General features: G+C 37.2%; 1 protein-coding gene across 7 annotated transcripts; it reads left to right on the plus strand.

The window, feature by feature from the left end:
• The first annotated feature begins 3,681 nt into the window (after positions 1–3,681).
• Positions 3,682–24,397, plus strand: LOC18434454 (Pseudouridine synthase family protein). 7 transcript variants are annotated; one of them, XR_016058340.1, is made up of 13 exons: positions 3,784–3,968; positions 4,123–4,166; positions 6,301–6,378; positions 8,635–8,758; positions 9,636–9,723; positions 19,204–19,282; positions 19,450–19,532; positions 20,309–20,374; positions 20,857–21,096; positions 21,330–21,386; positions 21,976–22,104; positions 23,155–23,417; positions 23,957–24,397. XR_016058340.1 is itself a non-coding variant. In XM_011625141.3 (12 exons), exons 1-12 carry the CDS (start codon positions 3,782–3,784, stop codon positions 24,057–24,059), a joined length of 1,275 nt encoding a protein of 424 aa, XP_011623443.1. In that variant the 5' UTR covers positions 3,682–3,781; the 3' UTR covers positions 24,060–24,397. The 7 variants fall into 7 exon arrangements, 5 of the variants coding, with proteins under 5 accessions (XP_011623443.1, XP_088726638.1, XP_088726639.1 ...); XR_016058339.1 differs by having other exon boundaries at positions 8,658–8,758; XM_011625141.3 differs by lacking the exon at positions 20,857–21,096 and having other exon boundaries at positions 3,682–3,968; positions 8,658–8,758; positions 19,453–19,532.
• The last annotated feature ends 1,108 nt before the right edge of the window (positions 24,398–25,505 follow it).

Here is a 25,505-nt window from a genome sequence, read left to right on the forward strand (position 1 = left end):
TTTCTTATAATTTTTTGAGAATTTTTTACCATCATTTTCTTTACTGTATAAAACTTAGCACTAAACGACCGACTAAGTCGGAGCCAGCCCGACCAATTGGCTCGGACCATGACCAACTAGTCAGCCCGACTTGATCTTTTTAACACTGGGGTTTACCTCTCTCTAGTTCATAATATATAAATGGAATGGCAATTGAGGGGTATGTAGAGGAAGAAGGGGTGGCGATTATCGAGCAGAGATGGAGCTGGGTAGAGAGAGAAATACATGAATTTGAGGTTTCTCACTCGAAGAAAGAAAACCAGCGATGACCTCTTGTTCTGATCCAAAGGGTTTTTCTATCAATTAAAATGTTTTACTTTTTAATTTTTACCGATCAATTTATCATTCACATCCATTTCTAAATATCACCTATAGGCGTGAACATTAGATTAACCCCGTATATAATAGGAAGTCTTGTGTATATATGATAGGATTGCCTACAACAATACCATTTACTTTTTGTATATGGAGGTCACAATCAATCTCACTCATTGGATGTCGAATTGGATAACTTAGGGTGATCGTGAAGTTCGAGATTTGTTTTTTGGAACTTTGTATCTATTCAATGACACTCTTACAACCACCTATTTTGAAATTTTAGGGACAATGATGTTTGTGACCTCTACGTACAAAAGATAAAAGGTCGCTTTTTAGGAAATCCCACATACGATATATAATACATCCATTATTATCACAAAAAATTAGCTCAAACTCAACCCGATCCAATGGTTGGGCCTCAACAACATAATTTTTACCAAGCTCAGGGCTCAAGTTTTGGTTCACATTCTGCCTTGCATTGAGCCACAAGAAAATCAAGCCATGGTTGGTCCGCCCAATGCCTAGCCCGGTGGAGCTCCAAAAGACTCGTTGTCCTCCTCCAGTAGAATGATAACACCCACATAAGAAATGAATATTTTAACGATTTACATATGATGGCCAAACTGACACTTGTGCTTCAAGTTGTAAGCCCAATTCTGTTTTTGGAGAGACCCCTATCCGTGGATATGGAAGGTGTCATCCACTATGGTTGAATAAAAATGAATTGTGCCTAAGTTTGATTTTAATATGAGTTGATAAACCGGCAAGGAGGAGAAGACCAGAGAAGAAACTAAAAAACTTTATACTGAATTGGGGGAAGAGACCCCTCAAGGTCTCCAACTGGTTCGAAGCTCACTTGTATGGATTTCGGCAAGCAAAGACGTCGACAAAAAAGAAAATATAGTCTTTTTTCTGCGTCATTCATTCTATCTGGTTCTGTTATGTTGAAATTTGGAGAATTGGATTGGGCTTTCAATACCTTAATCACATTCATGCTGATTAGGAACCCTGTGGATCTCATCTATGAGAAGAGGAAAAGCTCAAGTAGAATAGCAGAAGTAATGAAAAGTTCTAAAAAGGAAAAAAAGTCGTGGAGCATAAAAAAAAAGACTCCTTATTGCTTAGATTCGAGCTTAGGCCCACTCAAAATGAAAAATATGAGGTTGGGCTTGATGGATTATGGTGCTGACCGTTGCAACACATTCGAAGTTTGAATCCTCTATTGCAATCCACTTAAAACAATGAAACGAAAAAGGGGATGAGGTAGTGGTGGAAGCACTCTCCATAACTTAGTTGCACGTTATGGTTTTCATTCCCACTAACAGCTTCAAAAACCACTAACTAATTAAAAACCGGGTAGGGCATTGTTACGCTCATTGAATTACCCAAAAGTAAAAAAAAAAAAAAGATGAAACTTAAATAATATAGACAACTATGATGTGCCAAACCCATGCACAAAATCTCTTCACCTTTATGTTTTTTGAATGTTAACTTGAGACCTAGTGGAGTAGAACCCATTTTCAAAATTCTCCTCAATATTTCAATACTTCGAATAGTTTTTCTATCTAATAGATACCAGCACAAAATATGTCTTCATTTTTTTAAGGAAAAACAAGGAGTGCATTTGTTTTATTTTTTTCAAACATGTGGAAGACCCGATTTTACTTATTTGATTTTGGAATCAACTACTGAAGTTTGGTGATTTATATAAAGGAAAAAGTTTATATAAGGTTGCAACCTTAAAATGTATAACTACGGATGCACCTCAAAAATTCATTGGAAAAAGTTATTTTAATGTCGAAAAACCTGCGATTAATCATCTCGACATCGAGATGTATGACTATGACAAATAAAAAGATTTTGAGTCTTAGAAATAGTGCATCTTAGAACATATTATCTACACCGTCTATTTTCAAGATTTTCATATGTTTATAGATCTACTCAATTTTAACCATTTTAGATTTTAAAATTCTATAATTAGATATAAAAATAAATTTTTAGATAATCCTAAAAACATTTTACATCAAAATTATATATTATGATAAAATTTGTAGGCGCACCTTAGTTAGATTGTTTAAGGTTGCAACACCCTTATATAAATAGATGGTAAAGCGTCACACTTGAATGTTGTCAAAGCACCGTAGAAAGGTTCATATGGAACCTGGCATCATCCAACAACCAAAATACAATTTCGTTTTTTATTTTTTATTTTATTTAAAAATTATTTCTATCAAAATTTATGGTGTATATGCATTTTGATGAGGTGCACCAAATAAAATAAATAAAAAATTAGAAAAAAATTGACTGGTGTGCTTTAGCCATTTAATCTATTCAAAGGTATTGATCATAGCCATTTAATCTATTCAAAGGTATTACAATCAAATTTGTGTTCAAAATTTATTTTATTGATTTTATTTGGTGCTCTGTATAAAAATGCGTCTATGCCACAAATTTCAGATAGAGATAAAATTTAAATAAAAAATAAAAATTTATATAAAATTATTTTTTATGGCCATCGGATGCGGCCTTGTTTGGAACTTTGAAGGTTACTTCCACATGGACAGTTGATTTTTCCCTTATATAAAATGTAAGTTTATATAAGAAGTTAACCTCATTCTATATAGATGACGTGTACCTAAAAGATTTATCAGAAAATATTGTTTTGACGCTCGAAGATGCACTAATAGATTTTTTCAACTTTGAAAGGTTGGATACAAGAAAAAGGATTTTGAGTCTTAAAAATAGTGTATTTTGGAATACATTATCTTGACCATTTATTATTAAGGTTTTTAAGTATTTATAGATGGGCTCGTTCTACATTTTTTTTTGGAGCTATATTCTAAAACTAAAGGTAAAATTAGATTTGAGGCCATTGCATAATAAATTTTGGACATTGAAACTTCATTTTTAGACAAGGTTTTGGGGGTGTCTTTTACTTTGATTGTTTCAAATCGACACCTATACAAACCTCACCTCCATAAAAAAAACAAATTATCCTAAAATGCCAATTTATCTACCAAGAAAAAGATAAAACGGGGTTTGTAGATTAATACAAATGACACATGATAGTTTACAAACAAAAGCATGCGCCAAGCATTGGAAAACCTTTACAAACATTATGGTTGTGAAATTTTTTTTAGGATTTTAAATTTTAAAAATAATGTATATTATAACAAATTAACTAAATTGTCTATTTTGCTTTAAAAATAAGTGTGTATAGATTAGCAAGATCTTTACTATTTTTTGAATTAAAACATTTATTGTCTACGTTGAAAATTAATTTTAAAGCCATAATATAAATTTTTATTGTCGAAAATACTTTCCGGATGAGGATTTGAGGTGAGGCTTTGTTTTGTTTTCGGCCTCAGCCAATGTCTTGAATACCCCGCCATTTTATTTGAGAGAAAAAGAGGTCAATTTCATAATGGCGACCTTGGGAGCAGGGGGCACTTTGTCCCTTCTCTTTTCGGATCGTAGCCCTAAACTTAACCCTAAATCGATCTCCTGTAAGTGTACTCTCTCCATGAAAGGTTCTCAGAATTTTCCAATGGACGTTGTATGGGAAAGCCCTGAGAATCCTCCTAAGCCTGAAGATTACATTTTTCGCGATGGTATCTCTCTCTCCTATTAGTGTCGCATAGTATTCTCTCTCCATCTGCCATTTTATCATTTTTCAAGAAATCTCATTTTCTCTTTCGTTGTTTGATTTTCTGAAATCTCTCTGTCTCACTCTCACTCTGCGCACTTATCTTTCTGCTAACACAGGGATGCGACTTGTTAAGCCCTACTATTTTGAGTTCATTTCACATGTAAGTTCAAATTGCGCAACTTTCTCTCTCTACCTCTCTCTCTCTCTCTCCTCCCCTCTTCCCCTAAATTCCTGTGAAAACCATCAATTGTTACTCTGATATGAGAATCATGCTGAAAACATCATTCCGGATTTAAATATGCCCACTGGAAGTAAATTTGTTGGATAAGGTGTCGCTTTTAAATCTTCATCTCTATTATTGAGTTTGGTGCAATGCTCATAGGAATGATGCATCTTTAGTTCAGTTGCCGTATTCATAATGTGCAGTGAGCATTTGCTCTGAGCATTATAATATAAATTTTATTACTTAAAGTGATGGAGCTGAACTGTCGGTTGAAATGTGATTCTGTAGTCTGTACTCTGTAGTATAACTTTTTTAGTTGTTCAAAATTTGATGCTAATTTTAACCTCCACAGAATTGAACGCCTCCAGTCATATTAAACTACTATCGATTCAAATTTCTAGGTCACCTTGTCAATAATAAGAGTATGAGTAATTCATTCCATTTTTCTATTTAATCTTGGAAATTAGACCTATCTTGGAAAATTTTGAGTTCCAGTGAGCCGATAATTACGTCCTATTCCTTCCCATAGAGTGTGACATGTCTCATCATGATCAGTATAAATGCCAATGGCTTGTTGTTTCATTCTATACGCTTTTGCATGTGCAGATGTTACCCTCTAGGATTAGTGGGATTCACACTTCATTTGTCATTTTTTGGGAAACAGTTGGGTTTAAATCATTCTCATGTGTAGATTCTTTTGGGATTGAAGCCTCTGAATACTGATACATCTGCATTAAACCGTATTCAAACTAGAAATCTAAATTTGTCGTGCACCTTACCATTTTGAAATAAATGACCAATAGGATGAATGATTAGATTATGTCTGAAATGCTTGCAACATATGGTTCTTAAATGTTCAAAGATGGTAATCAATCCAAAAAATACCAATTGGTTAATTATGACTTCTTCTAGGACTCTTCCATCTAATAAGTAATAATGGGCCATCTATAAAATTAGAAGTGTTCACGACCAAATAAAAATACCGTATTGTTTGTTTTTCTCCTTTTTTGTAGCCAAACCATGTGGATATTTAGCACCTGTCCTCACCTTAAACTTTTCTTCGAATCCAAACTGTGGAACAAAACTATGGGCTGATACTCCCATGGCCATAATACACCTGTCCATATCATACTTGGGAAGTTTGGATATAAATTAACAAGTTCTGAGAGATTTTTTCAGTTAAAAAGACCTTAAGGGCCGAACTCATATAAACCTCATCAATTGTATCATATAGAGGTGATATTTTGCAGATGTCAATAGTTGGCCATTATTTGCCTCTTATCCAAAAAATCATCAAGTTTAGGCACCATTTGATAGGATGCCTTGATCCACCATCGATAAAGATGTGTTAACCGACAGACCCATTCTCGCTATTTGGAAATTGACTTTAAACTGCTGGGAAGTTTATATTTGAGGTCCAACAACCACTCTCCCAAGGTTTTCGTTATATAGAAGGAGGTTCAGTCCCTGTATCGCTCTCTCCAACAGTGAGCACTTATATGCATTGTTCGTTAAGGCACCATAGAGCAGCTAGGATGACCTCCTACCAGTAAAATCGAGACGTCTCTCAATCTTGGAGGAGTTTTCTCATGGGACCAAAGCTGTTAGAATCCTTGACTGAAAGCTCTAAAGAAGCTACCATGTGAAGTGGTTAGAAATGTAACATGGGTCATTTACCGTGTGAGGTTTTTGGTATCAAATGCCAAAGTTTTCATCTTTCAGCGATGTATAACCTTAGAATAGTGGAGTTCAAGGATCTTAGAGGGATACATCATGAGATGGAATTGATTAGGTTTTTGATGTCAAGTGCCAAATTCTCAGTGCATTTCATGTTCAGTTGGCAAAAGAGCACTTCTTTTTGAGGAAATTTTATAGAACTATAACTGTTAAAATGGTTCAGGTTAAGAATTAAGCTATCAAATGAAGTCTCTCTTTTTATGTTTGTAGTTTCCTTTAGTAGCTTGGAGATTCTTTTGGAGCAGTTCTTGCAAGTTTGGTGTTGCAGCCGAAATTCTCATTAAATGCATATCCATTGACTGATTATTTTTTGATGTTACATCTCTTTTCACAGGTTAAGTCTCGATGGGTTGGGAAGACCATTGTGGATCTATTCACGCACGAGTTTAGGCAGCGCCCCCAAGAATATTATGTAATGCCAGTTAATCCATGATGATGAAATATTCTCATAACTTGGTTATACTTCATATACAAACACTCAGTTCTTTTCTTTTCCTTTTATTTGCCTTGCTCAAACTGATAACATTTTCAACTGCACACTTTAATGCATGGGTGATTTAGAGAAACGTGATTGGAATGAAGCAGTTGGTGCATTTCCTTCAATAAAAGCTAGAACTATATAATTTATTATATTACTCGTTTGCTTTGATTTGGTTATGCATTTACCTTGTGTTATTTGTACTCTAGCACTTTGCTGTACATTCATCATTTGCACTGCATTGTCCATTCATTATCTTGTAATATAGCCACGAGGCTGTGTCATACAGTTATTTGGTACACTCTCCCTCACTCCACAGGATAGGACTAAACATTATCCAAAACAAACAAAGAGGATAGAATGGAAACCTTTTGAGTATATTTACACAGTAATAGAGCCAAAGAACTGGGACTGCAATTAATTTATTTCTTGAAGCTCATTTGATCTTGCATAGTTAATTATAGAAAAAAAAACCCTAATTGAGGGCTCCAAGTCTTCTCTCACTAATGGTCATCTGATTTTCTTGTCACATATTTCGTATCATTTTCCCTTCCTGCACGATCATCCCATTTTAAACCCCAAGCTGAGTCCACCGACTATCTAACCACTAACATGGAACTAATCATTCATTTCCTTTTTATGTTCTTGCAAAATTTCTCTACCCTGTGATTTATCCTTATTTACCTTATATTCCAAAACATATTTGAAGTTTTCTTTTGCAATTGCTTCCAAATATGTAATGTAATATTTATGTTGCATTTTCAAAATTTTAAAAGTAATTTTTATTCGGGAATCTCAAATCTTGCTCCCAAATCCAGTTTTTGTAAGTGCCTCGTTGATCAAGTCTATGTCATTCTTCGTCATAAATTATAACAATTGCAATGTTCTTGAATTCTAAATGATATACAAGGATGTTTTATATCCGCATCTTGGGTCCCTTCTGAATACACCAAAGGCAGGTTTTCTAGTCTCGATGCCCAGTTCAGGCTCGTTTCTTTAGAGAGAAATATAAAGAAGGCACGGGTCTGCTTGCGGCGTGTTTCATTAATGAAATTGAATCAAGCGGACACTCTTCATATAAATACCAAGTTCAAGAGCTCCAGCTTTGCGATCAAAGGAAATGAGTTTAGGCGACATGAGAAAAATGGCAATACAGGGAATAATCCTAAGACACAGACCCATAAGAAATTTTGCATCATGTGTATCCCTTTGAGTTTTTTTTACTAAGGAATTAGGGACCATTCCTTCCTCGCCACCAGCCGATCCTGTGGAGAATCTACGCACCCAAGAAAGTGGATTTGATTTTCTACTGCCCGATGACTGCCTGATTCAATTGTTTTGGGACGGCTAACTGAACATATTCCCATACTTCTCGTATCCCTTTTTGCGAAAGGATTCTATTCCCTTCCCTTACTAGCCTGTTCCATATCTCTTCCTGCCTGGACCAGATGTCATACCTGATTCAGTGCCCCATAATGCTCAAGTTTTGAACAAACTGTGCATTTCTGGAAAATTCATCTTAAAAGGCCCCAGTCTTGGCTGCTAGGTAGTGCCTTGTGGCACAAAGGGTCTTGGCACCCTGCCTAGGCCTAGGCAGACTGCAGTGGAAGGGAGCCTGCCAGGTGGGTGCCTGGCACCTACTGCCTTGTCCAAGGCTCCCACTATGGATGCTATGTTTGTGCAAGAGAGAGAGAGAGAGGGAGGGAGGGAGGGAGATTAAGTTGTGTATGTGTGTTTCTTGTGTTGTGTGCATGTGTTTTTTTTTTTGGGAGGGGGGTGGTGGGCTGTGTATGGTAGAAACCTTCGATTTCTTCGGGCTGCCTTGAGCATGGGCCCTCAGCCTATGTGATGCCTTATGCCTTTCAAAATACTTCCATTCTTCTAATTTGAATGAAGCAGTGTGAATAAATATTGCAGCAAGTTTATTATGAGCTTAGTCAATCTATGCAAATGGATAACAATACATCTTACCTGTTTTATGTGGAGGCTGTTCTGCTGGTCTGCACAGTTTGTCAATATTATTATTGACTCTTTTTATGGTTCTTAGCTTCACAGTTTATTTTACCTGTTTGCAAACTTCATTATTGTTAAATGTTTTAAACTCTAGCCCTCATATTTTACAAGGTAGTTATTATGCATTTATTTTAGTTTGCTTTCAGTTTGGGGGTTTTTATCTCAACTTTGTTCCAGGTTACTAATATGGTTTGTAATAGCTTGCTGCCGTAAACGCTGGAAGGATCCAAGTAGATGATCAAATGGTGCATGTATCATATGTTGTGCAATCGTCCCAAAAGATTAGCCACTTTGTACACAGGTTTGTTGCTTCTTTGAAGTTTGTTTGCAAAATTTTATTTGACATATGTGCGTGTGTTTGTGTGTGCCAATTATATTGAGTTCTTAAGAGGGTCATGGAAGGTGACAGCTAGGCCTCTCCAAGTGCACACCATCGCTGACTGTTTTTTACCATAACTCATTGCCACTCTCTTACTGATCTTTTTGTTCATGTCTCTCTACACTGACTGAGTCCCCTCAGTTTTTGTTATAGGGGGACCTACTCACCACCATTTTTTGGTTCTTTGTTCATTCGATATGTAGAGCACCTGACGTGTGGGTTCCCTTATCACGCCCACCTCTCGTGGGCAAGCTTTTGCAATGTCTAACAAATTACTACACACATGCGCTGGCAAATGTATTCCAACTTCACAGAAACGTAAAAGTGGATAATTGAAGAGCACGTTTCCTTTCAATGCAACAACTATTTGTGGGACTGGAGAGTCTTTGAACAAAACCTGAAGCATTCTAATATTTTATCACATGATTTTTGGCTTGGTAATGGTGAACATGTCTTCTTTTAATCTAGCAAGAAAGCCATAAGAAAAATATAATATGATCCATGTGGTGATAATAACAAAAAGCATATGATTTATCGCTTTATAATCAATGGGTCTAACAGTGATGGAGGGAGAGTGGGTACACACAATTCAATTAATGACAATTTTGTTATGGATCACTCCTTTCCATCACTGTCCAATCTAATGATGTGAGGACCATATAGATGATATGTCACAAGTTAGCAACTAGGGTTTGAAAGGAATTTCTTAGATTTTCAAAATATCGTTTTTAATCACTTTACTATGCAAAGGCATTTGTCATCGCAGTTTGATTTCGTTAAGGTGCAAATAATACCTCAGGCATGAACCACCGGTGATGGCTTGGGGAGTTTCTATTCTAGAAAAGGGAACTGATGTTGTAACAGTTTGTAAGCCGGCATCTGTCCCGGTAAGATATTTAAACTCCGGACTTTTGTGATTACCAGTATCGTAATTACTATTGACTCAGTGCATGATTTGAATAAATATTGGCTAGCATATACTTAAAAAGGAGACTTAGTTTTTATAGGAAGCCATGTTCGCTTTTGTATCGTTTGTTGCACTACACAAACATAAGTCTAAAGAATTTTATTTCATGGTTTGGTTCAATTACACATCCTACGTAGTGACTTTCTTGTTGATTTTGGTTATAATACACTTGAAAGCAGTACTAGAAACTGGAGACCAGAGCCTCAACTTGGGAAGAGAATGGTCTGAGTCTAATTTGGTTTACATGCCAGTCCAACTGTTGGAACAGGTTGAATAGTATAATAAGAGGCGACTTACCAAACTTGTGAGTTTTATGGTTCTACTGATTGGTTGAATGCTGGCACAATCTGTTTTTATCCAGCACAGAGGGATTTTGCAGCTACCTTTTTTATTTTTATTTTTTAACAGAACCAGTTTTAGGCCCAATCGTTGGTCCAGCTGTTTGCACCAGTTGGTCCATTGTCTTTGACTCTAATCGATATTTCATGTTGGATCAACTATTTCTAACACTTGGAACCTTGTATGGTAGGATCTGCATTATTGTGTAAGAGCAAGCTAAAAGACTCATTTCCTTCTATATTACATTCATGCATTCCTTAGATATTTATTGGAATCACTTGAATACTGAGGGCTTTGTCTATCAAAGAAGGGCAAAAAAGCGACAAGATCAGTGGGAATTTTTTTCTAGGTTTAGCATAAGCCATTTAATGATGCAGGAAATTCTGGTTTATGGGTCTAGTTCAACAATTAAATTTTTTACTTAAACATAACTTTAAGGAGTTAAAAGTTACAATGTTAATGGTGCGGCCTCAGGAGTGGTGCAGCTGCACCCCGATGGCCTCGAGGCTTAAATGCATCCACGCCGAGAGCCTGAGGCCGCCTTGTTGCAGCTGCAGCCGCACTTAGGGGTTGAATTGGGGCCAAACTACTTGCATGAATCCACACAAGGTCGTTACTTTGTATTCAAAGGTCAAATTCTTTCATATAATTTATGATTTTGGGTTAGCTTGAACTGTAGAATGCAACCGGCGGGGTCTTGCTTGCTGATTGCTCTCCCAAGACCCCAAGTTTGGCCATGAAATGTTTTGTATGCCAATGCGGTGTCCTTCTTTTGTGGCTTAATGGTCAGATTTGCATCATGGATGCAAACACTCACTTCATGACAAGGATTAGGAAGTCTAGCTTCCAAACCATGACTAAATGATGACTACTAAGCACTGGCCATTAAGGTTGTGTGAGATTTTTGATTTGGGTTGTTTTGTAGGTTGGAGTTGTGGACTGTCTTGAGCCTTGAAGACTCAAGAGAGTATGGGGTACAGTGATATGAAAATGTGAATTAGCAACCAGCTGTGCTCCTTCTTCTTGTCATGGACTAAAACCGTTTTGGCATCAAAATATGTGATTGCCGAGCTCCTTATAGGGGAGAGGCAATGGTACGAATTACAATGTGGAATTGTAAAAATCTAATATCCGCTTGATAGTAGGGATTATTGGAGAACCTGCCTGTTAGCATGAATGCCTCTGAGGAAGGGGACATGGGCCCGACACTTGATTGTGTGTGTTGGGTGATGTTGCCATGTTTTACTACATTATAGACATTTGTCTAAAAAGTGTCATATAATAATTTGTATTTTAATGTCATAAAGTATTTAAAGCTCTATGCGGTAGAGCGGATTTTATTCTTTCATAGGTCTGTGGTTTGAATCCTGTGGCTTGCAAGGTTTTTTAGTAATAAAAAATATAAAAATGCTCATTGTGGGAATTGAACCTTTTCCATCTTTATCCATAGCGTCACATCCACCATCATATTCTCACCCTTTCTATGCAATGAAAGGGAAAACTGAATGACAATATCATTTTATTGATTGTGTAAACATGCTCACAAGAGGATTTGAACTCGTATCGCTTTAAGACAGCCTCACTAACATAAGGTCTGCCACCTCGAAATCCTTGTACTTGGTGTTATGGATGGGAAAAGTGTTATAAAAGAATGCAATATTTTATTTATAAGAAGAAAAGACATGCCTAGAAGTATTGGCTTTTTAGGCAAATGTACTAGTCACCAGCAACACTCATAGGCACTGAGGCTTGTGTATGTATCTATGTAATATCACTTATTTGACATGGCTTAGGAAGGATCATTGTATAGGCATCACAATACTGAGTGGCACTCATGATGACCTATTGGGCAGTTTGAAAGCTATCCGAGGGCCCAGGAAATGAAGCATCCCTTGCAGCTCCAATTTGCTAGCACCTCAGCCACAAGTTGAAACACACTAATGTTGGCATTTTAGATATAGTAAATGTTGTCAAATGTCTCCATGTTGGAGCATCTGAAAAAGTGTCATGGGTGATCTGTTAATCAAGTGCTATTCGCACACTTCTATTTTGGAAAGATAACTATGTACGTGAGGGAATATTGGGTGTGGACCGTTCTATATAAGGAGTTTAGAGTTATAGAGAAACTTTTCTCACATTGTGAAAAAGAGGTCACCTGCCACCTAAAAAGTGGCACCCCCCCCTTCCCCCCTGCTCTCGCTCTCTCACTAAAGCTCCCAAGAGGGCTTTCGCTGCATTACCCGACTATGGGTTCCAACATTATGTTTGTTTTTGGATAGTCCACCCCTTGTGGGTGGCGGGTCCTCTATGGAATTAGGAAGATTCTTGGTGGTGGAAAGAGAATGACAATTTGTAGTTGCTTAAGATAAAATATTTTTAGATAGAGTTGGTTAAGGAGAATCTTTTTCCAAAGAGGGAATGATACATATTAATCTCGGATTTGGCTCACTTCTATTTTGCAAAGATAACCTACCACGGAATGGAATAATGGGTGCGAGCCCATTCATGTAAAGAGTTTTGAGAGAGAAGATCTTTTTCACAATTTAAGTAAAGGACATGTGTCTCCTAAATGGAGGCATGTGACCTTGTGGTCCATGCGCATGGTAGGGGTGTGCTGGGTGCATCCACGCACAAATGTGAGAACCAGTGGGAGAGTTCTGATGCAATGGAAACAAAAAAAATGCATACAAAAAAATGGCACGTGGGTGCTCCTTTTTCTAAAGTTGAGAGATTGGTGCCATAACTTCAAGTCTACCTCTTTTGATTACTATAACCTCGACGATTGTTTTCACAATGCAAATTCCCCAGCCTTGATGGAGATGGTTTGAGAGATCTCACTGAATTGCCTGGTTTTGGTGTGGAACTTGTTCTAGGTTTCTAAAGAGAGCAACAAGGGAAGAGAGAGAGTGGTGCTCACTTGCGAGCTTTAGAGAGAGATTCAAGAGAGGGGCGTGCCTCCTTGTCGGAGGTATGTGACCTCTTTTCACTTGGAAAAGTAGATTTTCTTTCTCTTTCTCGAAACTCTTATATAGAACCCACACCCATATATCTCTGATGTGTGGTTTCTTTCCAAAATAGAAGTATCGTTCCATCTTTTGATAAGGTCTTTGTTAACCAATTCTATCCACAACATTTCATCCCATCCAACTAGGATTTATTGTTCTCTATCTTTACCTCTAAGCAATTTCTTAATACCCTAGCGGTCCTTCCACTCACTTGGATGAAGCATCCAATAACCAATCTGCTACCTTTCCACATTGGATGCACATAAAGATGTCAGATCCTCATCATCAACCGGCGATTCATGACACAATGAGGGAAATGTGCTGTAAGAACTTAGGGAGCAGCACATCTCTGTAGACAGAACTACCGTAAGTTTTCATCAAGCTATCATGTAACACCTTAAACATCTCTCTTGTCCATATCTACTCCAGTTTACCCTAGACACAATTGGACACATTGGATTAAGCATCTGTACTAATCCCTCTTGAGCTCTCTATGCTCAAGAGATTATTCTAGACCTTTATGCCCATCCACTTGATTCATCCATCAAAGTGCTGTTAGCATGCGAGCTAAGAAGTTGATTTACAGATAGTACTTTGTTTTATAATATAGCTTTTCTAAAAGCATTTTGCAAAAGAACACCCTTGTTAAAACCTTTATATTGATGTGCATCTGATGAATGTCATTGTTTGCAATGGTTTTTAGGACACCAATTGTATTTTGATGCCATGGTCTTCCCCTAGCCCTACTATAATTCCGCTTTGACCTAACTGATTTCCTACATGTGCTCTTGTCTATCTGAATCAAACATGACATGAGGATGACACACTAAAATAATGATGTTAGCCTCCACTTCCTAATATAGTCTCAGGTTCTTGAGGGCATTTAGGGTCATTTGGTGCCGGTGCCCGTTTATTCTTGCATGGTGTAATATGGGACCTGGATCATCCTGTACACCTCTTTATGTAGAGTAATGGCGGTCTCGCTAAGTGAGTCATGCCATAGTATAAATTATACAAAATATTAGGATCTAGTACTTGCCTTTGCTCGATACTCAACTTTTGCTAAAGAATGGGCTACAACACTTTGTTTCTTACTTTTCTAGGTGACTAAATTACCACCAACCATCATAAAGTGGCCCGGCTCGATCTGCATCACAAAACCTTTTATATCAAGGTAACCCGCGACTGGTATAAAGTAGTTCTTTACTTGGAGCTAATTTTGAATATCGTAAAATGCAATAAACGACCTCTAGGTGATGAGAGCATGTTGCGTGCATAAACTTACTCACCATGCATATGGCATATGCTCTATCTAGCTGTGACAATCAACTGGGTAAATATACCAACCATTCTCTGATATACACCAAGGTTACTCAAAGGCTCTGACGGTTGATCATACAACTTTTGATTAACCTAACCCTATGGGAGATACTGCTAGTTTGGCTCTGAGCGTTCCTGTGTCATTGAGGAGATCAGGAGTATACTTCCTTTGAGATAGAAAATTCCTTGTCTAGACCATGCCACCTTTATTCATGGAAGCAAGGTTTCAAAAAACGCTAGGCGGCCTGCCTAGTGCCCAGCACCTAGGCGGGCGCTCTGCGGTGCAAATTCTTAGTTTTTTTTTATATATTTGCTATCCAAATGCGCATATATGCATATATTTGTGTCCAACTCTCATATTCTCCATATTCCATATCCATAAAATAAACCATAATAACATCCAAGTCTCCAACTCTCCAAGTCATCAACAAACTGACTTCCAAAACTATAAAAAAACCTGTAAACCACACAACAAAATAGTCCAAAAAGGCAAATAAATTACAAACCACATAACTAAATAAAAATCGTTCAAACTCCAAATGTTGAAAGCCCAAACCAAGATGGTGCAATAAAGTATTAAAGTTAGTTCAAAAGAATAGGGAAGACAATCAAGACATCAATAAGAATCAGAATCATCATCTTCATTGCTTTCAAAAGAAGAGAAAAGACCAGTAGAAGAAGTTGCTCGAGTGGCCGTACTAGGATCAGAAGCTTGCCCCGAAGCCTCCTTGACCATTTCCCATGTCAAACCCTCCCCAGGGAAGACCCAAAAGCCCTCTTGGTCTTAGAGCTCTGAGTACCAACCATGGCTACCTCTTCTTCCCCCTCTTCATCATCCTCTTCTTCAGTTTCAATATTATCATAAAAAATATGAACCCCTAACTTTAATTCTGCTATATCTTTTTTTACTCTTTTCAAATGTACTCCAAAATTTCTTTCTTTATAAGATCTGGGACTTTCTTACATGGGGCGACATCACCTCTAATATCGGCAAGATGTTTTTTAAATCTATTTATTCCGGCATTAGAAACATGTCCACATAAATTGAACATAATTTTATTTCTATCATTCTTATTTAGGTTAACACAATATTTCCATCCCGGATCTCCACCCCTAGTAGATCCCGCAGAAGACATCTCGAATTGAAAAAATAAATCTCAAATAAAGATTACAGACTGATCTTTTCTACCCAATCTCTGATCTTCGATGTTGGTTATCTCAATCGAGCTACGAATCAACTTAAAAGTCTTCTAATACCACCAATAGCACCCTAAAAATAATTTCAATAAGAAAAACAAACTTTTTCAATCAACAAGAAGTACTGTCGATTCTCAGCAATTGCTTTAGATTCTCATAAATAAGTTTAAGATTGAGGGTTTCTTGTTTTTTTTCAGTTTGGGGTTGAAAAATAAACCCCTAAACTTATTTTATACATACTTGGGGGTCAAAATGACCCCTTTTGCCCTTTTGGGCGCAGTTTAAAAAAAAAAAATCGTAAACTGTGCTGAGTGCCCGCCCAGGTACAGCCGCCTGTGTTGGGGCGCCCAGGTCAAGGCATGCAGAAAGTTTTTTTGGGGCACCTAAGAGCCGGGCGGTCTGTTTTTTAAAACATTGCATGGAAGTATTTCAATGGTCTAAGATCCTTGATGGCAAAAACACTCCCTAAGAAATCTTTAGCTCTTTGAATTTAGTGTTATTCCTTTAAGCACAATATTATCCACATAGACAATCAATACGATGTTAGAATAAAAATCTCTTTTAGCAGATACAGACTTATTAGAAGCACTTCTTTGAAACCTAATTTGGAATACTGCCCTATTGAATTTTTTGAACCAAGCCCGAGGTGATTGTTTTAGTCCATGTATAGCATTCCTTAAATTGCTAACCTTCCCTTTCTCCCCTGAGGACAAAAACCCAATGGTAATGTAATATACACCTCCTCTTGCAGATCTCCATGGAAAAAGACATTCTTCAAGTCTATTGGTGGTGTAGCAATTTTCATACCACATGTCCTTATGGCGATCAATTATATCCCAAGTTTGTTGCTTCTTTAAGGCAATCATTTCCATGATCATGACCACTTTCCATTGTAGATGAGCCGTGTTCCATTCAGTGTTTTAAAATGCGGCCCTGATGCGGTGGGGGGCCGATGCGGCGATGCGGCCTGGATGCGGGTGCATCGCAATGATGCGGTCAATAAATGTAAAAAAAATTCTAAAATTTTTTAAAAAATAAGTTAATGCATAGAAAAAAATATGAACGTGATATATGTGATAGTAGGTATTTTAGTTTAATGATTAACTTCAAAACTATTAGTTGTAGGAGATTTTGTATCCAGTTATCCACCCATATAAGTATTTCCACAAAGCAAGCATATTACACAATTTCTATCTTTGGGATTTTTTAGTTTAGCATATTTTCAAGCCGGGTCCTTATTACTAGAAGATTGGGAAGAAGACATTGCCCTAAAAATATGTATGATAGTAATATTATACAAGAAGGAAAAATAATTTACCGACTCTGTGAAGTACTGCTCGATTTCTTTACGACCTCTGAAACCCTTGATTTTTTATCACAAATTCACCCTAACATCTCCAAATCAACAATCAAAAGCATCCAATGAATATCCAAGTATCAAACAATTGCCAAATCGAAGATTTCAATGAAAAAAAAATTCCGCCTAAATTTTTTTTTACCTCGATTTGATGCAAAAAAAAGCCACAAAAGTGGCTGAAAATCTTCGTTTAGGGCCCCTAATACCCCCCCGAACAGTTTCCCTAACATTTGGATGGTCAAAAAGACCATTTTGCCCCTCCTTGAGGGGCAGAACAGAAAAAAAAATTCGGTGGATACTGTAGCTGTGGGATGCGGCCTATGTGGGATGCGGCTACGATACGTCCTGATGCGGCGCATATGCGGCCGCATCTGTCAAAAGCGCATATGCATCTGTTTCTGATGCGGATGCAAGCGCATCCCGCATGATGCGGCCGCATATGCGGTGATGCGGCTGCATTTTAAAACACTGGTTCCATTATAGATGAGCCAATGTATCTATGAACCTTGAGAGCAACCAATTAGTTTTGTAAATCTTTGATATCCTGATCTCTTGGAGTGCATACATTGGGCTGTATGGCTGAAGTTTCCTCCTCCTCAATCCGTACTATATTGGCACTTGCACTCCTTCACTTCGGTCTCAAGCATGGATGCAAGTCGTGACAATGCTATTGGCTGTGTTTCCTCTTCGAACATTGGGAATGTTTTAGGTTCTTCTTTTCTACGGGGGAAAGTGGGGCTCGATTTGGTCCTTCCGTAAACTTGACGCTATTGCTGATTTGTTCAGGGTGGATGCTTGAGTATTGTCCCCCTGCAGTGGCCTTTCTGCTGGCCTTCTCCGCCTCATAATTATAGATTGATTTGAGAGAGTGCAATTTGTCCTTCTCTAGAACCTGTACTTTCTGAAGTTCAAAGTCAGGATGTAGGCAGTAGGCCTGCTAAGAACTCAAAGATCGTTCATTTCTCGGTCTGCTTTTTAATGTCATCAACGGTGGGATTAATAAGTGGATAGTGGTCTAGTTTTTTCCACTTGGTGTCCTAAAATACTCTTCCACAACCATTTTCCCTTGTTGCAAATTCATTATTTCACGATGCAACTGGTAAATCCTAGGTATATCAACTTGTGAGTATGTTTTCGCTACTTCCTTCCATATATCCTTTGCAATTTCAAGGAACAACAATCCGTTGCTAATACTTGGCTGCTTGGAATGAAGAAGCCATGCCATTACAATCAGTTTCTCACTTTCTCATCCATCATGGTCTGGATCATCTACAGGAGGCTCTTTCACCTTCCCGGTGATGTAACCCAAATTCCTCGGCTTCCTATGGACATTTTGGTGGATTTGGATCATTCTAAGTAGTGATCATCAACCATGGTTGGTCAGGTTGACTTTTTCCCAATGAAATAATGTGCTTGATTTCTGACTTTTTTTCCTCTCTTTCTAATTCAGAAGCCTCAGTCTTTTCTAAAGGTACTGATTCCGTAATTCTCAAAGCTTGAAAATTGGACCCTTCTTTTGGTTTGTGTGCGCAAGAAGGATATGGAATATATTTGGTTTGATTTTGTGTGGGGTAAAAAAAAAGAGAGAATAAGACCAGGGGTTTCCTTTTTTCCTGGAAAGAAAGAGAATTTGGGATGAACTTACTTGTTGGTAAAACAACATGATTATATTGCTGGAAAAATATGGGGTTGGTGATACTCCACAGCTTCAACCCCAGCAGGAAGGAAAATGTCAATTCCAGGGTTGTTCAAAAACAACGAACATCCTACGGTTTCAATCCTTGCTCTAATACTCTGTTAAGTTTGAGGAAGAAGAGAGAGAAAGAACATTCAAACACAACGATTGGGTAAAAATATGGATGTCTATCTCATTGTTTAGATCATGTGGCAATGTGCCCTATATATACACATGTATCTACCATGGGGTTCACGATCCATGTCTGCATGCACATAGGTCACAGCTATTAAAGAGTCCAAATATCGTAGGATATTATACAAAGGATCGTAGTCAACTTTGGTATAGTTTGGGTTTCCAAAAAAGTGAGGATTCTTGGTCGATGTGCCTTATCATCACATGCTCCAGCATGGGAGGTTCAACGGGGAGCCATAATATTCACTACAAAACATTTACTATGTTCTTTGTGAAATTTTAAGCATTGACATCATATGCTTTTATTTTCAGGTGCATCCATGTGGGCAATATCGCAAAAATACAGTTGTTGGAATTTTGGAGGCTGAACGTGACATAGCGCCTTTGTTTCGTATCCATTCAAACTGCGTGCAGTTGCATAACAGAGTGATACTTTTCAAAAATGATTTTGAAGTGAAATTATCTCCTCTTTTAGAAATTCAATTACCACTTCTAATTTGTTGATTCTGATGGTATATGTATTTTTTATTCTATTTCCTCCTTAACTTGTTTCAACAGCAGTGCACAGATTAGATCGCTTGGTCTCAGGACTCTTAATTTTGGCCAGGTCTGCGGCTGCAGCAGACCGCTTTAGGAAGCAGGTGACATACTCAGTATCGTTTTGGGGTGTGGCATGATGACTTTCTTTTCTCTTTTCCCCCTTCAAATGATGAATGTTCCTTTTGCAGTGTCATTTGTTATTATAGTTGTTGGAAGTTTGAAAACTCATACTTGCAAACTGCAATGTTTTTTGCATCTTATGTGTGTGAAAGGACACACAATCTTTCTTTTGATTTTGACTAACAAAAATGAAAAATCATGACGTTGTGCCATTTGTAATGCCTATAAAAATTAATACGCCTCATTCTTGACAGTTGATGCTGTCATTTTCTTGTTAATATTTGAAACATAATATGAGTTCAGTACATGCAACAGTAAAAGCTCTGAGCTTACAAATTTAGAAGCCCTCATATTATCTGTTCATGGTTTATTCTCATCAAGTGTCCTAGGTGATTTTCTAGATGCATCTCTATAGCGGGGCCCATGGATTTTTTTTCTCCAATTTGCTGCGAAAATTTTATGGCATTTCTATTACATTTGCAATTGGTCATAGTTAGACTGTGCAGGATTTTTCTGAATATATTGGCTGCATTATGTATGAATCTATGTCTTGATTTTTAGTATCTTAGGCTAATGGTGTGATCTTAATTTAATGCTTTTGAACCTTCTAATTACTCCATGTCTTGTGACTTAAGGTTCACTTGATCAGTTTATGTTTGCTTATTTTCTTCTGTAAATCAATTTTTCATCAGTACTATGGGAATCAACAAATTACCTTCCACTCGAAATGACTAAACCTTGCTGCAATTTGTTACAGATAGAGGCTGGGAAGGTGAAGAAAGAGTATATTGCTAAGGTTCTAGGTGTTTTCCCCGAGGAGGAGGTATGTGATTGATTGTTTTACGGTACTTTGGGTGATTTTGCCTTTTGCTCTTTTTGCATCCTTGCACTTGGCTGTTGCTGGAATGCATTTTCTGTCTCTCTGCAATATTTTCCTTTATCATTTTTAATTTTTTTTGAATTACAGTTTAAAAAAAAAAAGATAAGAGCCTTTGCCTATTACAAAAGATCACAGAAGTATGGATAATGTCTCATAGTGAAGGAATATAACATTAGAACTCAAAATAATGCCATTATACCATTGAGGTCCCTTAATAAATTTGAGGAAAAAATGGGAGCCCTTTTTCTTGCTGGTCTTGAATGGAATCCCTTTCCGTTATCTGGGGCTCATGGAAAACCTTCTTCCAAGGGTCCAGGTTAAGTTTACCCAGTTAGGGCTCTTGCCTCTCCTATTGCAGAACTAGAGACTACCATTCTAGTTTAAGAAGAATTCACTCTCTCCCTCATTATATTCTTCAAATGCAGAAGGCTGACAACTGCCTGGGAGGTCCCGAATACCTCAATCGCTGGGCCTTTCTGGTAAAGTGCTATCTGATAATTGGACAACTGGGACGGTACCTCCTGAATACAAATTTTCAGGGACAATTTACAAACAGTTTAGTTTCATGGGATTTCATCCGAGACAAGGAATTGCAGCTTTTCTTGGCGCTTAATAAGAAAAAGGAAGAGATGAGCCCTAGCAATTATCAGTAACAATTATCAGTTGTAAGCCCATTATGTTGTTTGCATTAGAAAATGCATTTGAGAAAATACTCCTTACAATTTTATTTTTTATTGGTTTTAATGACTTTTAACTGCCTAAAGCTTTTTCAGATCATTAATCAATTTTCTATCCTTCTGAGTTAGAATCTTGGGAAACATTTTGGAGCTGGTTTATTTTTTGCTTGTCTTGTTGCATATTACTGCGTCATTGAATAATCCGAAGAATATTTTTCCAGCAAGTTGTTGATGCCAACGTAGATTATGATGCACGAGAAGGGAAGAGTTCAGTAGAGGTAACTTCTTTCATTTCTGGTTTGCTAGTTCTCTTCATGTGAGTGCAATGCCCAGGCATGTTATTCTGCTTTCTGTGACCTGTAAAACACATTGCGCCTTTTGTTTGCAATTTGTGTGAGTTTATGGTATTGAGCAAGGATGTTATGGGTGCTGAAAAAAAAAATCTACATAGCCAAATAAAGGAAGAAAATATATCATTATGGCCCTGAAATTATGGTCAGCGATAGAGAGTGGGTGCCTCTTCCCATGACTGTTCATCATTGGACTGTGATGACCCAGTGGATTGTGGTTTTTTTATACTCCAATAAAATTATAGCAACTTTCCCTATGTTAAATATTCTTTTCTGTGGCTCTAAGCTCCTTCAGTTAACTTTGCTCTACCTTCTGACCTCTGAGTCAAACATTGTTTGTCACCAGGTTCTTAAGAAATGCTTGAAACTAAATTATAAAATTTATTGTTGTCACTCTAGGCAAGATATAATAGTAAGCAACATTTGTTATACCCTTTTAATTTATAAAATTTGTTGTTGTGCTTCGAGGCAATATATAATACTGAGCAACTTTTGTTATGCCTTTTTATTTTTCCAGCTGTGGGATGGTGATCATTGTAATAGAACACGGAAGGGTAAGGTCGCATCAACAAGATTTACACGGATTAGCACCAATGGCATTCAAAGTATTGTCAAATGTGAACCCCTTACGGGGCGGACACATCAGGTGAGAGGATGTCTGCTTATTGTTGCACGAAAATTGTTCACAGCCAAAAATATTGAAAAATGTTAAAAGGAAAGCAATGTATAATGGATGTTTTTTGAACTGGAAGGTGGATGTACATATGGACCTAGGGAATGTAAATCAGGGGTTCTCAACTATAATCTGGGATTGTTTATGGGGTAGTAAAGATATTTTGTTAAATTTTGTGGATCTCAAGATTGCAGTTTAAAATTTCAGTATGTGGTTAGAACTGCTATGAGACTGGCAGCAAATATCTAAATGCTGCCTGAAGTTTTGCCAATATTGATTTCCATTTGATTTTCAGATCTAATTTGGAATAAGTTAGTTATTCTATCTTTTATTTGGGAAAAGGCTAAAATGATGATGATGATGATGATCTTTTATTTGGTTAGAAAACCAGAAGAAGTTACCTGGTTTGGGATTGACTTTTCCTGGTACTTGGTTTACAGAACACAGGTTTTGGACATTATGGATTTTCCACCAAAAATTCATCTTGACGTTGACATTTGAAACAACATAAAATGGTCTTTAATAATTTCAATTCTTTATTCATTGCTGAATATGGCAAAATAGAATGCTTAACATGGACCACTGCTTTAGATCAACATGCACCATAAGTTTGCCAGATATTTTGTTAGAGAAAGACCTTAAACTATTTGATTGTGACGTAAGAAATATGTCACTGCAAGCTGCAGAACACTTTTAGATGGGCTCATTTTGTTATTTTTATTTTATTTAGTGATCCTGGCTTTAGCCACCTTCGTGGTGGCAGAAGATTGCTCCCCTCTTGCGGGCAGCATTTTTTGTAACTTGTACATCTCTTTTACTTTATACAACTTGGTTAACATTTAAAAAAAAAAGATGGCCTCTTATGGATGGAATACGAAAGTTTCAAACCTGGATCACAAATTTGCATTCTTCCTCTTTTCTTTTGTAACTGCCGTTACACTTATCTATAGTGGCAGTATATTCTGATTAATGCGCTATTGACTTTATGCTTATACCACTGAGCTATGGGTTTTGGACTTTCAGATTCGTGTCCACCTGCAATACTTGGGTTATCCAATAGGCAACGATGCTCTCTATCTTTCTGAAACTGTTTCTCTTCGATCTGCTAAGAGAACATGTGCAGATAGAGCCACCACCACAACTGTAACCGAGGATTGTGAAGCATCCGGTTCAGTTGAGGATCATCAAATCTCAGAGAAACTTACTGAGTCAGGGGAAATGCATCCAAAAGAAGACTTCAGGATTGATCCAATGTGCACAAACTGTCCTAATTTGGCTCCTCATGGGTAAGGAATATGTGGTATTAAGAACTCCGCAGGTGTTCAGAAGTTATGGATAGTCCTCTCCAAAAATGATGGCACTTTCCATTAAAGTTTCAATGGATGAATGACCTTGAGCTTTCTTTTCCCCCTCTTTTAGGAGTAGCGAAGATGGTCTAGTTTTCTTTGCTTTTCCCCTGAAATATCTGAATTGCTGCAGTACCTAACCCTCTTGAATTTTTTTGTAAAATGTCATGTTGCTTGATAATGGCGAGTGGTGACTATTATTTTGAGAGTCTGCCTATTTCAGTCTCCCTTTGCTCAGAGGTTGAGCAGTAATGCACAGATAGCAGCTTTTTAGTTTCTCTGGTTTCAGAGTTATTTGGCTTTTTAAGTTTTATCTGGTTTCAGAGTTCTTTGAAAATGATGCTAAATTTTTTGTCGTATTTTGAATGGGTAGAGTCATTTTGGTTTCTCTTCAAAAATTTTGAGATACATTTTGCTGTTGTTTTCCTTTGTCATAGTTATGTATTTTATTTGCATCTCTTCTATATGTGCCGTTGCAGTTATGATGGACATGAAGAGGGGCTTTGGCTTCACTGTGTTCGGTACTCTGGACCCAATTGGACTTATGAATGCCCATATCCCACTTGGGCTTTTATAGAGTAATTTAGCATTCCGTTTTTGTGTGACTTAAATCCCCAATTCTCAGTTATGAATTTAATTATTTCCAGATATCTATAGATTCAAATACGAAAAGGGAATATGGATTATTATATTTTTGTTAATTTGAATGGACGGTCCTGGCTTGAATACGAAAAGGGAATATGTATTATTGTCGTTTTGTCTTGAATACGAAAAGGGAATATGCATTATTATCGTTTTGTTCATTTGTATGGATGATCCCGGTTTGAGAAGATAGTGAATGTAATATCAATGCCTTCCATTCAAAGTGGAATGGTATCATAAACTGAGATATTCTATTGGAAGAGAATTTTCTTGGTTAAGCTTGTTGAGTATAAGTGACTATACTTGTTGCTGTTTGTAAATAAGTTGCTTCTTCGTGGATGGCTCCTATGCATGGTGCAGTGCTCTATTGACCAGACCAGACCGGCTGGTTTGATTGGTACTTTGACCTGTCTGGTTTAAAGGTAAAATTGGGTTTGGTCGAAAACATAACCAAAATTTATGTTTGGCTAGTTTTATTTGGTTGAACCGTACGTTTGACCGGTTGAACTAGCAAAACAAAGTTGGACAATTTTTTTTTGTAATACAGTTTATATTTTGAATTAGTTTTTTTAAGAATTTAAAAAAAAATTAGTTTTTTAAGAAGATCAAATCCAAATAATTTCGATTTGATGAATTGGTGTGATTAGGCCAGACATGCCGGTTTGGTGGCTGATCAGGTTTTGGTAATGCTAGTATTATGTGGCGCTTTCTTTCGACAATCCTTCGTGCAAAATTTCAGAATAAGAATCAGCAAAAATCTTTGGTTGAGGCGGCCTTGTATATGGGAATACCTCATCAAATTTTGGGTTCCTTACCATGAATCTAATTCTTTTGTTCTTTTGGCGCTTATATTTTATGCATTTATGTTTTGAGCTGATCCATGAATCAATATTCCCTTTCCTATTTCTAGGGCATTGCGCTTTGTGTGATATGATCTGCAATTCTAAAAGGACATTTACACTTTTTCTTGAATTGTAACGATAAATTGTGAAACTATAGGACTAATCTAAGTGGAAAAGAGAGCATTAGGAACAAATTGCTATCGCGAAGCCTCCATTATCTAAAGGCTAGGTCAAATAGTCTTTTTGTTTTCTTTTTTTTTTTTTTTGGGGGGATATGCAGTGGGGAATACCGCCTGGTAGTAATTTGGTATAAAGGGTGTTACCACCCCTGGGATTGGAAACCACAACCTAATAATAATTAGGTATAGGGGTGTGACCACCCAGCGCCTTTTTTGGGGGAAGTTGTATCTCTTGCTCATGTAGAGTTTGGTTTTTTGGGGTGGGAGGAATCATTATTTAGTTTGTTTGGTGGAAAGGGACCGGTGATATCTATGTTACTAATGTTAACCTTATCCAATATGTGGGTTCCTCTTTCCCTGTCTAT

This window comes from Amborella trichopoda, chromosome 6, assembly GCF_054954075.1.
Source record: "Amborella trichopoda isolate Santa Cruz 75 chromosome 6, AtrichopodaSantaCruz75HAP2 v2.0, whole genome shotgun sequence".
Lineage (NCBI taxonomy): Eukaryota > Viridiplantae > Streptophyta > Magnoliopsida > Amborellales > Amborellaceae > Amborella > Amborella trichopoda.